The sequence below is a fragment of the Buteo buteo genome, chromosome 4, assembly GCF_964188355.1.
Source record: "Buteo buteo chromosome 4, bButBut1.hap1.1, whole genome shotgun sequence".
NCBI lineage: Eukaryota > Metazoa > Chordata > Aves > Accipitriformes > Accipitridae > Buteo > Buteo buteo.
The window spans coordinates 50,431,984-50,445,866 of NC_134174.1; the positions used below are offsets into that span (position 1 = coordinate 50,431,984).

Genomic DNA, 13,883 nt, shown 5'->3' on the forward strand with positions numbered 1-13,883 from the left:
AGCAAACATCTGGAGAGGAAGGAAAGGCAGCCTTTGAGATGCCGAAGAGATGGCTATCTACGGCCATGCTTGTGAAAAAAGCCAGGGACAGAAAACACACACAAGAAATGTACTGAACTGGACATGGAAGGCAGAACGCAGCTACAGCAGAGTTGCATGAGCACTGGAGAACAGGGCAGCAGAGTGCAAGGGGCATGTGGGAAAAGGGGTGGGTGCCCACAGAGTCTATGTAAATGGAAGAAAGGGCTGAAAGGACAGAGAGAACGGGTGGAGGAGGTGATTGTCTTCAGATATCCAACTAAAAGTCAGTATTCTTTACAACAGGCTGGCCTAATTCCAAGGTATCGTACCGTGGTATAATAGATGATGGTGCTCAGGGAAAAGTAATGCTGTACTTCCAAAACATTTCTGAGCTCTAGCCAGTAGCGTAGAATGAAGCAAACTGGTGACAGAGCCCATCAGTAAGGATGGGCGCTTTTGTTTCCAGCCATCCTGGAGCATTTCTGCCCCTGCAACAGCAGTTCCATGTACAGACACGATGACAGGCCTGAAGGAGTATAAAATACGATGCCAGATCATGAAACATCAAGAAACTTCTCCCCTCTCAGCTCTCCCTCAAAGAACCTCTTATAATACAAGCAAAAGTGATCAGGAGCTTAACTGTACATAATAGAACTGCACCGTCTTCCTGGGAGAGGGCTGGGGCAAAGTCCATCCTTGTTTTCCAGCCACCTGCCAGCCTCTCTCTTAGAAACAAAGGTGGCCCTACCTAGGGAAAGGGCAGGGAGGGAGGACAGCTGGAAGGACTGGAAGCAGGACTGACACACCACTCCCAGAAGTGGTGTGTGGTAGGAACAACAGTAGGGCTGAAGTCGAGAGCTGGTGACTACCTATGGCGGTGCGCTCAGTGATGTGGGCAAAAGGGGACATCAGGCGACCTCGCTGCGTTTCTCAATCTTGAGGCTTCTAATGTCAGCGTCGTTGCCGTCCAGACCCTCCTGAGGGCACGGAGGGCAGCAGGGAAGAATTCGAGGAAGAGGTGGTGCAGGTTCCCGAAGCCATGGTGGCACATCCGTGCCCCTCCCCCCCCGCCACCAGGCCCTCTCCTGCCTCTCTCCTGGAAAACAGACCTTGCAGAAATAAGGAGAAGCAATAAAGTATTTGAGAAAAATGTGAGCCTGAATTTTTATGGCGAGTCAGAGCGGCTCAATCTTCTCCACGGAGAAGAAACTGCCTGCGAGGCATAGTGATGCAAGAACTCTATTTATCGTGCCTTACCTTCCGCGGGCTCTGGAGGGTTGCGCTGGGCCGCAGCGCCCCCCGGGGATGCCGTGAGCAACCCCGGCCTCCCAGCTCTCGCCTGGTGCCTCGGGAGCGAGGAGCGCTGCGGTTCCCCACGGGTGGGTGCTGCGCTGCACTGCCTGCCGGGGCGGCCACACGGGGAAAGGGCTGCGCTCCAGCGCCGCCAAGCGGGCGAAACGAAACACGCATTTTGCAGCGTCCAGGGCCAGACCAGCGCAAAACCAGAAGCACAGGGAAGCTGAACAGCTCTCGGTTCGCACCCGAGTACGAATCCATCACCGGGGCCTACGCTAGCAGTGCGGGGAAAAAAGGAGTGAAGACAGCCCTTCAGGAAGCATACGCCCACGAATCAAAAGCACCTTCTGAATTATATAGAAAACTCTAGTGGAACACACCAGAATAGTCACTTAGAAGAAGGTATTCTTTATTGAGGCAAGCCCGCCTAAGGACTTTGTTGTGCTGACCATCAAGTACTGTTACAACTTAACTTAAACAAACTCTTCCTTCTCACATAAATTTGTAACACTTTAGAAAGCCAACAAGGAATTGTTGCTGCAATATAAAATATATTCGCCATACAGTAACACAGCCAACCTTTGTTTTTCTGGAGATAAATCATCGTCCAAACTGGCAGAAATGTTTCAGGCTCAAAGTTTTATCTTTTTTTCTGAAAACAGGGTTGTTTTTCAACAGAAGGTACTTCACTTCTCCAATGCTGTTTTCACACAATTTCTCAAGGTACAGTTTATTAAATGTTCCAAAGCTGATCTGATAAAAATTATCACTAGAACGTAAGCAATTTCAATAGAATGATGATTTCCCCATTTCAAACCTCATGGAATAGAAACAGATGGGATAACTTCAGCAGTTGTAAGCAGTTTCACTTACACTGTATTCCTGTTCACTGCACAGAATAGAGTATTATCCCTGACAGGATTCATCTGAGGTAGGACCTGTCTGTTTCTCAGACAGATGTTACCCCAGCCAAGTCAGACCATGCTGTCCCAGGAAGCCAGACAGGCTCGGTGGTGCTGCGCTCCCTCCAAGCTCGTATCCATCAGTGCTCAACAGGGCTGTTGGAAATATGCAGTGTTAGCTGGTGAAATTGTTCACAGCTGGCCCAGGTATCTGCCTACTGCCGCATCATGCCAGGTCAGGAAACATCCTCTATGGAGAACAGCCTGAATATTATAATATCTGAAAAAAAGCCATTGCAGATACCATAAATCATTTTTTAAAAATGCTATAATCCAGAGGCTTCCATAATGCAGTGCCTGAAACATTTCACAAGGCAGGATGAAGACGAACTGTTCAGTTTGTGTTGTGTGGACTAGGGAGTAGAAGTTTGGCGTGAGGCTTTGCAAACCTGGGTTGTATTCCCATTTCTTCCACTTGCAGGTCATTTCTTGTTACGCTTCCTTCCTTCTGTTTCTGAGCTGGGGAGATTCATGACAGAGCTGATATTTCACAGTGTGTTTTATGCACAGAAAGCATTATTCTTGTATATAAGATTTTGTCCATTGGCTTAATTCATAGCAGAAACAGTGTTAGAAAACCCTGAAATAATTATATCATTTTCTACAAAAGGTCTGTGTATAAACCCAGTTGAATGTTTCTGCTGAAATAGATATTTAAAAGAAGAAATACTGCCTCAATTATAAGTTAAAAACAAAACAGAAAAGCCTATGAAAAAATATCTTGAAATAAAAAAAAAAATTAAAAATGCTAATAATGTAATTACACAGCATTGTTTACTAGGATAAAAATGCATATAGTATTAAGCCAACAGATTTTTATAATATGCAGTTCTGGCACAAACAACTGCTGACATGTTATGATGTGGTAAAAAAAGTAATTAAATTTTTCTAAAGTAAATGTCAGCGGTCACTTATAACTTGTTGAAATAGCTTATCTTCTTTGTAGACCATACATTCCCTACTTTTTGATATAAACTTTTGCATTAAGATCTAAAACAATATCTTCATCACAACTAATTAATAAAGCCGCCTTTTTTTTTTTCCTCCCAAATGTGCATATTTTTCCTAACTCATTAAGAAATACTCATGGATAATTTTTGTCTTTTTTTATGAAAGTATGTTAAAATCAAAATTAGGGCCCAGGGCTCAATTGCCACGTAGAGGTGAAAAAAAGGTTATGTCATTAGTTTTAAGCAGTTTTTGCTTAATCCCATCTCTTAATCTGTGGTCTGTGCACATAAGTCATGCTACTGGCTCTGACCACACTTCTGAAGCAGGACAGCATGAAATGCTTTGTTTGAGCACAGGCAACAGAACTAAAACAATTTTAATGTTACATTTGAAATATACATGAATAACAGAACTATGTGATACACATACTATTCATATATATATATATATATATAAAATACATTATACCACTATGGCTGTTCTCTTGATCTAAATCAAATTTGTGAACATCAGTCTATTTTGCTTTCCCTTCTGAGGCACAGACTGGAACAGGACACCATAAGCAACCACTGAATACACTGCGGGTGATTAACAAAACTACTAGTTCAGCATTGGTAAAAATTATTTGGACTCTGATCAATTTGCTAATGAACAGAACGCAGCTCTATGCAGCATCAAAACACAGAAGTGATTTGCATCACAGAATGTGAAGTTCCTCCACTGCTGACAACAGTTTCACTCTGGAAATGTAGCAACATCCCATTATTTATTAAATCATCACATCAGTAATTTACCCCACAAACTACATAGAGTCTATAGCTTCCATGAAGCAGCCAGCTGTAGTATATTCCTCACACAAGTAGCAGGAAACCATCAGCAAATTCCAGCTGTTGTGTTCCGGCCATCCAGGATAAGTGACCTGATCAGCCCTTCAGTTTGCACAAACGAGTAATTTGCATCACCTGAAGATACAGCTCCTGGGTCCAAGAAGAGACAGACTTGCCACTGGAAAATGCAGAAACAACTTTGTCTTTACTAATAGCCTGTGGAGAGGGCAGTCTGTCAGTCATCTGCTTGCATGGCCTCTAAATTTCTTCAACAGCTGCTGATTTTACAGGAGGAAGAGGCTCTGTGTTTGAAAAAACACAAGCCTCTCCTCTGGTCTCCTGCACTGCCTTTAGGCTTCTTCCAACTAATGCAGCTAAAGCAGGTTTGTCTATCAGCATGCCTAGTTCCCCGGCACAAATTTACTCCTCTTCAGATAGTAGAGCAGCCACAGCACCCCTTCCACCCTCCCAACAGGGATCAGCTGGAGGATCATATCTGGAATGTTAATGTTTAGAAATTCAAGCTTTAAAGATATCCAGGGAAAAAACCAGCAACCACTTCAAAATTTTGCTGTGGAGAGCTTGGCAAAGTAGGTCTAAAACCATATTCGAAGTTAAATTGCAACCTATGTACAAAATTCAGACACACTGTAAAAATTAAAGCTGCTTCAGAGATACTTTCATCATAAATCAGAGTTTCAAGCCAGATTTTCTAAAGAAATGGCTTTGGCATTTGAAACAGTTATTTGCAGAGTTTAATGCAGATTGATAAATGTGGAGATTTTATGATGGTGCATGTGATTAGTCCATTGAAACATAATAGACCAGAACACCGAAAAGCTTATTTCATGAATACTATTTTTTAAATACTTTCAAATTTATTGTTCACAGTTTTGGTGACTGATTACTTTATAGATTTCTTTTATTATAGCCAATTATAATCTTCGAGATTACCTGTGGAGTCAACACATTGCATTTCAAATAAATTTGTGAACATTTGTATCTATGAACTCTATTTTCATTCTAGCTTTCTTCTATGACTGCATTAACTTGGTATTACTGTTGTGGTATGTAGATTTTAGCCATCTAAAACATGACAGAAAAATCTAATTGAGAGATGCCTTGTTTCACAGGAGTAGTATCTTCAGTAGCATTAACACTACAGAGCCACCTCCGTCTCAGTCATAGCTGTGCAGTGCTGATCCTGACGGCGCTTGTCATCTGTTGCTGTAGCTGTTTGTATCTGCAGCCAAAAATTCAAAATTCTTTTGGTCTAATTCTGCTGTGACAGAATAAGCTATTGCTCCATTTGTCCAGATGTGCTGTTTGGTGCCAGTATCATTGGTGAGTGACCGCAAATGCGCTCTTTTGATTTTCTTTGCTAGTCTTGCAAAGCACAATAACATTGAACTAAATATCATAGAAAATCCACATAGGAGGAATGATGCAGTATAGCTGCCAGTTGTGTCCACAAGCCAACCTGTAGGAAAACAAATCATGGGCTTTTAAAGGCTCACCAAAATTCTGATAATTTACAAATTTACAAAGAATTAAGATTTTTATGGGCTTTTGTTTAGAGATCAAACCCATGAGAAAAGGCACAGCAGTCATCACCACAATACTAAATAAATATCTTTCAACTGCATGGAATTAGACATGTTTTAGAGAGCCCTGGAATTAAATATTGTGTGCATGAGATCCTCACACAGAAACATCTAGTGAGCTACACCCTAGGCTCATGCATCACTTAAAATAATTCCATTTTGCAATACTTTTTGCTATGGAAAAGTAAATTAAAAGCTTTAGAAGCAGAGATTAATTGGTAATTGATGTGAACAGCAGATGAAATATGCAAGACATATCTATACATGACTGTTTGAAAAAAGATCTCTGTCCTTCCACAATATTCAAAACTGTGTCAAGTTCTTTCTAAAGAATAATAGGGGTACAGTTTTCATCCTTACTTCACTGTAATGGAACCAATGGGGAAAATGATGGTTCGATATCACAGTGACAAGCCTGTGACCAAACAGTAATAAAGTTGACTCACCCACCTGTTCAAAGCAGTCTGGAGATGAAAAGATCAAGTCCTCCACACAAAAAAAACCCCAACCCCACAACCTTGGAATGAGATCCTCTTTAGGTTATATTTTCAAAATTTTGTAATTTCACAGTGAAATCTTTTGTTCCTTCTACTTGCACAATTTCTGAACTACGTGAAGTGGTGATGTAACAGCTCTTAGAAGCCCCATTCCATACTGTTTTGCTTTTTAAAATTTCAACTCACTCTCTATGTAGAAATCATCTGATCAAGACAGGGATTAAGTGGGATCTAAAGTCTTATGAAGGTCTAGGTGTGTTATTTCTCTGCCCAGGGGCTACCTCCACATTTAGTGTGCATTTGCTGTTCTTCCTCTCCTTTTACATCACACCAACAGGTAAATATAAAGTAGTGATAAGATTATAGTAAAGTCATTTGTGAACTGACCTGCAACAGGTGGGCTCACTAGATAAGGTATGGCATGCAGAAAATACACGACACCCAGTGCAGATGATAAGGAAGAAGTTCCCACTACATCTGCTGTCACAACAGGGATCAGCGTTACATAGGCTCCATCGAAGTAGCCAAAGGTAAATGAGAAAGGCACAAGCAAGGGGAAGTTTTGGAGAAGTGGCAGGAAAAGACAACAGAGGCCGTCCATTCCCACAGCAAAGAGGTAGCAAAAGTGCCGATGCTTCTTCAGACACCTGCAAATTTCAAAACAGAAAAGAAAAAAAGTATGACTGGACACAGCATCTCAGTTTCTACACCCTGGCATGCAGCACTTCAGTCTCTCTTTCATATAGCTCAGATTTGAGTCCATTTTCTTACACAGTCTTCAAGATGAGAAGCTCAACACTGAAAAGCCCAGGTAGAGAAAGCTGTCCGCCTACAGCTGCAGAAACATCTGGTAAGCAGCAGCCCATGCTGCCTGCCGTGTTCTTCGGGCTGCCCCTAGTGAGGGGAGCTGCTCTGCTGCCAGGATTTTGCAGCCCTTTGAGGTTTCAATGTTCGAAGCGGTATTCCATCAGGCTTTACCTCCCAGCTCAGTAAAGTGCTCCCAGTAGTATGCCAAAAATATCACAGTATACCTCTTTTAGATGTCAACCTTCTCATCAGCACATAAACACTGGAGTTAGCATGAGCTAAGTGAGACGGCAATTCCTTTTCTCCCTGCCCCACAAAACCAATGATTGATTTTTCCCACAAACACAATACACACAAAGAATGCGTCCTCTAGAATCAAAATTTGCCTTAATTTAGCCAGTCTCTACTGATGTTACAGATGCTGCACACAGATGTTTGGAGTGAGCCGAGTTAGCAAAGCATGGTGAGTTCTTATATACTGGATAATATATAAGAAATATAGGTCAGTTCTTCTGAGTATATGCCTGACAGTGTTGGGCCAGACCCTTGACACTTTTCCATTACTTCTGTGTCTCCCCAGCAGCACAAAAGAGATGGAAACGTGGAGGAAGCAGAGTGAGATCCTCTAGGAAATAGGTACAGAGGATCATGCTCAATATACCATTACATTTCCACTGTCAAATGCAAGAGCTTTCCACAAACGCATCATTTCTTCAGGGAAAAAAAGAAATTAAACCAGCAGAATTGAACAAACTCAGAAGAGACAAAAACATTAAGTAGTAAGCATTTCTGAAAGTTAGAATGTGTCTTGGGTTTTTTGAAAAGTTACACATCCTACAGAAAAAGTCCATAATGTTAACTTCTATATGTGTTACACCTCACTTGCATCCAGCCTCCCACCAACTAAAGCTTATACTTGCTTAGCCATAAGTCATTACCTTCTGTCTGTTAGCCATCCAAAGGTGATATTACCGATGATGTCTATGACACCAAGTATGGACATGAGGAAGGCGGCCTGGTGATGACTCACTCCAACGCTCAAAGCATAAGGCACTAGGTAGACAAAAAGAGGGCTACAGCCATATGCCATAAATAAAATCGACACTGCCAGCACCATGAAGTCTGGCATCTGTAAAAAGTCATATTCCTTCCATGAACAGTAGCATAAACATTCATGAGACCACACTTTGATTAAAGGTGAACAGATGGACATTCGCTTTAAGTCTCGTTTCTGTGCTTTGGGGACATAATCTTGTTCAAGAAACTCAGGAGCAGTTTTATGGTCCTCCTTAAGAGCAATAGGCCGCATCAAGGCACCACAGACACAGAGGTTTAAAACAAAACCTCCCAGGATGAGTAAAGCTCCACGCCAGGAAAACTGCTCGATTAAGAGCTGGACCACAGGGGCCAGGATGAAGGTACCGATTCCACTTCCTGACATGGCTATTCCATATGCCAATGCTTTTCTTTTGTTGAAATATTTGCCCACCATCGCGATGGCTGGAGAGTAACAGAGTGCAAACCCAAGTCCTAGAAGAGAAAGCACAGTGCAGATGGCTTAATACTAAGCATGACATATGGAACACATTAAACCACATAACCTGCTTTCATTGACACAAATGAACAGGAAGCTTCTTCTGATTCTGTATCACGCAGCCCAGTCACAGTGTGAAGAGAAACCAGGATGACTCCTTTTTTCCACTGTCAGGGTCACTGACTTGACAAACCTAACGGATCATCATTAATCCACCATAACAAGGCTCAGGGAGAAGTAATGGGGTTCACTTAAGAACAAGGACGATCAAGAAACACCAGAGAAATTGTGTGTCAGCCTCTCCTGGATGCAAGATGAGGTCTTGCCCCAGGGTTTGCACAGATGCTGGCACTGGGCACACTGTCCTGATGAGGCACCACTTTGTGTTCCGGTCTGTTGCAAACCTGAACATTAATTTTCAGGCCTCTGAAACACAGTACAAAGAGTCTGTCTGTGTTACTAATATTCTACAATAAACCTTTTTTAGTCAGCTAAACAAACTCCATGCAGCAGCTGCTTGGAGTCCTGACCATTTTAAATCCCTGCCTACAAGTAAAGAGGGGGAAAAAGCCTCAGAAAACAAAGCCATGTCCAATTTAGTAAACAAATAAGATCCATCTCTTGGACTTGGAAAAAGACTGTGGTCTCTGCTGCAGAACCAGAAAGCAGATTTTAATCATCAAATGCTTGCCGTAACACTAAAACATGTATTTCTGAATCAGCTGCAGAAATGAGTTCCTGACTAGGGTTTTGGAGCAGGTCCTACGTGGAGGGTAAAATGGTCCCCACTGCCTTTGACACAACTTGCCAAAAGAGGAGATAATCACCCGGTGCGTAACCAGCTTGCCACGTCCTCCTCAAAGGCCACACTGTGTGGGGCGGGCACTAAGCCTGCCAGGAGGGGATAAGTGGATTAGAGGGACTCCGGGTGGCAGGTGCCCACTCTGGCACCCCTCAGGAGGCGAGGGGAGGAGCAGGGCAGAGAGCTGGGGTTGGACCTGTGTGGGCAGCAGGGCCAGAGGATCACCCCTGAGCTAGACATCATCACTTGAGAGCTGTGAAAGTCATACTCTCTTTGGTGTACACACCATTTATTTTTTAGTGAGTTGGCAGGGGGTAAATAGGTCCCAAAAAAGCCAATATTTGCCCTGTGAAAAGCAGAAATGCAAAGTTTGGGGCTGAAAACATTTTCCTTCCTCTTAGAAGGAACTCTGCTGCTTATTGCCACTCCCCCATCTCACCTCTGCTTCACTCTTCAGGGTTTCAAGTCCTGCAGATTTTATTGATTCAGGCATTCACCAGCTATGGTCCCACCTCTTCCCTGGGTTGGGGCACCACCTCTACCCTTTACCAACAGTTCACCTCTCCATCAATCAGTCCCCACAGACTCGAAATCCACTGTTTGTAGAATTGGCTCTTTACAAGTCCATGTACAAGGTGCAACTGCTTTTCCACCTCAGTATTCACAGCAGTTCTCACTAAGGAAGCCTCAGTGGCATTAGCGTGGTATGTGGCACAATCCCTCGAGTTACAAGGAGGCTTTTTATTTGTTATGAACACATTTGTCAAAGATTAACATTGTAATACAGGAATGACATGCACTACAGTAAGTATTTTTTTTTTCTTTTAAACAAACAAGCTGTTGGCAGCATGTGAACTGCAGTAATTCCACCAACTTGTTACTAAACAGCAGGGGACCAAGTACAAGGGCTTATATCGCCTTGGCTACCAGGTCAGTATTAATGAGGAAGGAATGTCAGTGCGACCATGGGCACCTCTCAAGTTCCTCTGTGCACAGCAAACACTGGGAGATAGGACAGAGCAAAGATTATTTTTTACCACCGTACCTGAACACAAATGGAGGAGCTGCTACACCAACACTAGCAACCAGCAATTTGTTTGTTTTTCAAATGGAATGTAATGCAGACAAAAAAAAGGTGCACAGCTGAGGTACCAGGTATTCACCCAGTGCTCCTCTGCCACTTACTCTTTTGCTTTGATTTAAACTTTTTTTTAATATGCAAATACTTTGGTGCAGTCTAGAACTCCTACCATAACAAACTCCTCCCAAATCACAGGCAAAAAAGGAAACATTTTTGTGTACCACCTGCAACAGCAGTCCTTCCTGACCTCCCATAATTTCAGAACTTTATCCATAGTCCTCTCTGTAACAGCAGTTAAAGAGTTGATTTTCCAGCATGCTGCATTTGGGCTGCATGAGACTCACTGAGTTCTGAAGCCCTCACAGGGGCAGCCAAAGCCTCTCTTTTACAGTGAACAGAACAGGTCTGAGCATCTCTATTCATCAGTGCGGTGACAATATGACATGGAGAAGAGATCATCCCTCTCGAAAGGGAGGACTGTCATTTTTGACATTCCCATGTTGTTTTCCTGGCAGGAACAAAGGGGCTGAATGCCTCCTACCTGTAAGGACTCCTAATGATAAGTAGAGATGTTCCAGGCTGGTGGCGAATGAACTCAGAATTAGTCCAGTAGATGCAAGCAGCCCTCCTAGAATGATACCAACTTGGCAGGATACATGATTACTGATTAAACTCCCAAGCGGGGCTTCAAGGAAACAAATAAAGCTGGTAGTTAATGGCAGGTACTCACACACAGTTCATTGCAATGGTCATCAAGGAAAAGGAAGCAGTAGGCAAGCAGGAGAAAACGGTGATCACAGATACACAGAGTCGTCTTCCAAGATCTCCCCATCACAATGGTGCGAGCACCAAAAACTTCTAAAACTCATTTTCCTGAAAGTCAGGATAAAACTGAAATTTACAGTAGCTTTCTCAGCAGCCATTTTAGTAGATCAAAGTCATTACAGGACACAGCTAGTCTGCAGTTTTGAGGGTCAGGAGAGGCCACAGTGACAGCCCACACTGTTCATTACTTCACGCTTAGTACACTGAGACCTTCCCCCACCTGGAATTTGCACTTCACCCCTCAGTAACTTCAGTCATGCTTCCTCGCTCCTCCCTGGCCTTGTGGGTTCTGTGTCAGACCTAAACAGGAGAAGTCTCATCTTTTGGACCATCTCCAGGGCTGCTACCCCTCTCCTGCACTTCTCCAATGTTGATGGCTCCCAGATCACTCAGCCTATACCATGGGGTGTCATCACCAGCCCTCTCCCTCTCTGCTACCTGCAATGCCAGGGCAAGGTTATCCTTATTTCTCTTTTTTCCCAAGATATAACCTGGCTGACACAGGAGAGTCTCATTCCAGCTGTGTCCCTGTGCCTTCATAGCAATGCTCACAGATTAACCTTCTTCCACAGGCTTAGGGCATGAATTTTCACATAGCTGTACAGTTTTAAAGTAAACCTGTGAGAAATTTGGTACAACTGCTGCATTGATGCTAGACATTTTTAGTAACACTGAATTTTCTTTTAGGGGAAAATACTATTTGTAAACATACAAGTTTGCTGAAAGGAGGATAACTGTGACTTGATCTGAAGGCAAGATGTACATACTGTGCTAAATCTCAAATATGATTCCAATCAAAAGGCAAAAGAAATAAGTGCTCAGTTAGTAGCTCTCAAACATGACTTGTCCCACTAGACCTCAACAAAAGTACATTTCTGAAAACTTAGATCATTTGACAAAACAAAGTTCTGCTTCTTTTCTGTAGTATGAAGACACTCCCTTCCTGCACAACTATGCTGGGAGAAGCAGCTTGGATATACCATACCCCAGAGAGCCCACAATATCTATCTTTCCCAGCTGACTCCACCAACTTGTGAACACGCTAAAACCAGATGGAGCTGAAGGAAAAGCAGCCACATTAGTCTTAAAAGGGCAATACACACCACAGAGCATCGTAGCACAGTCGACGATGGAGTGGATCCAAGCCGTTCTGGCATAATCCTGCCCAAAGTATGCCTGGAACTCCACAAAAAAAATGGAGATGCACCTAGGAAAGAAAACATGAGCACCAATCTATTGAACATGGGATATTTGCCTCATAGAAAACACCAATCTCGCTCTTCAGGTATAAAGAGTACCCACTTGAAAGTCCTCTCCAGCTCCCAGGAAAATCAAATCTGTGGTTTGCTTAAATCCCAATGAGATGGAGAAATTTTTAAACAGTTTCTAATGGATATTGGAAATGAAAGGCTACCTTAATGCATGAGGGACAAGACATGAAATGATGCGTGCAAGTTGAATAATTCCAACAGTACTCTGTGTAAGGCACCTAGGCTAGGGTGATTCAACCAGAGAAGAGTTCTTGCTTTGCACTGGCAACAACTGAATCACAAATTGGTGTCCAACTATTATCCCACTAGTGGGATTAGGCAATCAGGCTGATGTAGAACCTAATTCAGACAGATAACTACTTCAGAGAGATTATGAACATTATAATACCACATGTTTCTCACTGTGGTATCTGCTGCTAGATTTTTATAACTCATACCATTTTTAACTGAAATGAAATTGAAGTTGTAATTATCACCAGCAAATTATAGTCCACAACAGAATGTTGCTTCCCTGGTACACAAAGCCCCAGCTCCCCAATGCTTCACCAACCTGGTTGCTTGCTAATGGTGGCATTCACATCTGCATAAACTGGCAGGGCAGGGCCAGCACAGTACCTGTAAGAGCCAACACCACCTATAGCTATGTGTCCATGGATGCACAAATGCAAAGCAAGTGAAAAGCAACTCCTCATGAACAGAGAATCAAAACACAGCAGGAGCCCATGGACCTTCCAACAGTTTATTAAAATGCTTCCAGGAGAGGTTACTTTGCTCTGCTTAACGAGCGTTACTGTTCTACCTGTCTCTGCGGGAGAACGGATTAAAAGGCTGCATAGTTTCATTCTGGTTTCTGGATCAGCAGGAGATCCCTTTCCCCCCTCTCTTTTTCCCTCCTGCAAATCAACGAACAACCACATTCTTCAGCTTTTCTCTTGCGTATACTTCATTCCTGTATATACTCTAGATGTGTGCCAGCCATTAGATATTTCCTGCATGTAGCACACTTCACATGTGAAAAAGGAATTAAATCCACTAGGAAATCTCTACTGTTATTAGGGAATTAGTACATTTGCATACATAAACCAACATTGTGTCAATGTTTCCATGCCCCTTTTATGCTGTTGACTTCAAGACCCTAGAATTTAGATCCCTAAACCTGGCAACTTTATTTTAAAAGAAACGTAAAAATTAGGTAGGAAACACTGTATTTACATTATACTGACTGTCCAACAAGACACTGTCTCAGTGTTCCTCAGTTACCAGGGTGCCTATCGCTCTGCTTAATATAGCTGAAATGTCCATGTTCACACACAGCAGGGTCTGCTGTCTCCAGTCAACATCAAAGTCACCCGATGGCAGCTGTGGAAGCCATCTCACTCCAGATGTATACATTATGTTTATGCAA

The 13,883-nt window shown here is 42.8% G+C and overlaps 1 protein-coding gene across 3 annotated transcripts in view; it reads right to left on the reverse strand.

Moving 5' to 3' along the window:
* Nucleotides 1-1,710: 1,710 nt before the first annotated feature.
* The window catches only part of SLC16A12 (solute carrier family 16 member 12), a 37,027-nt gene continuing 24,854 nt past the window's right edge, over nt 1,711-13,883 (reverse strand). For all 3 annotated transcript variants that reach the window (XM_075026030.1, XM_075026029.1, XM_075026031.1), the window contains exons 3-7: nt 12,311-12,414; nt 10,924-11,067; nt 7,904-8,495; nt 6,546-6,805; nt 1,711-5,537 (exon numbers count right to left, since the gene is read on the reverse strand). In XM_075026030.1, coding sequence (XP_074882131.1) covers nt 5,275-5,537; nt 6,546-6,805; nt 7,904-8,495; nt 10,924-11,067; nt 12,311-12,414 — 1,363 coding nt within the window. In that variant the 3' untranslated portion in view covers nt 1,711-5,274. The remainder of the gene's footprint in view (nt 5,538-6,545; nt 6,806-7,903; nt 8,496-10,923; nt 11,068-12,310; nt 12,415-13,883) is intronic.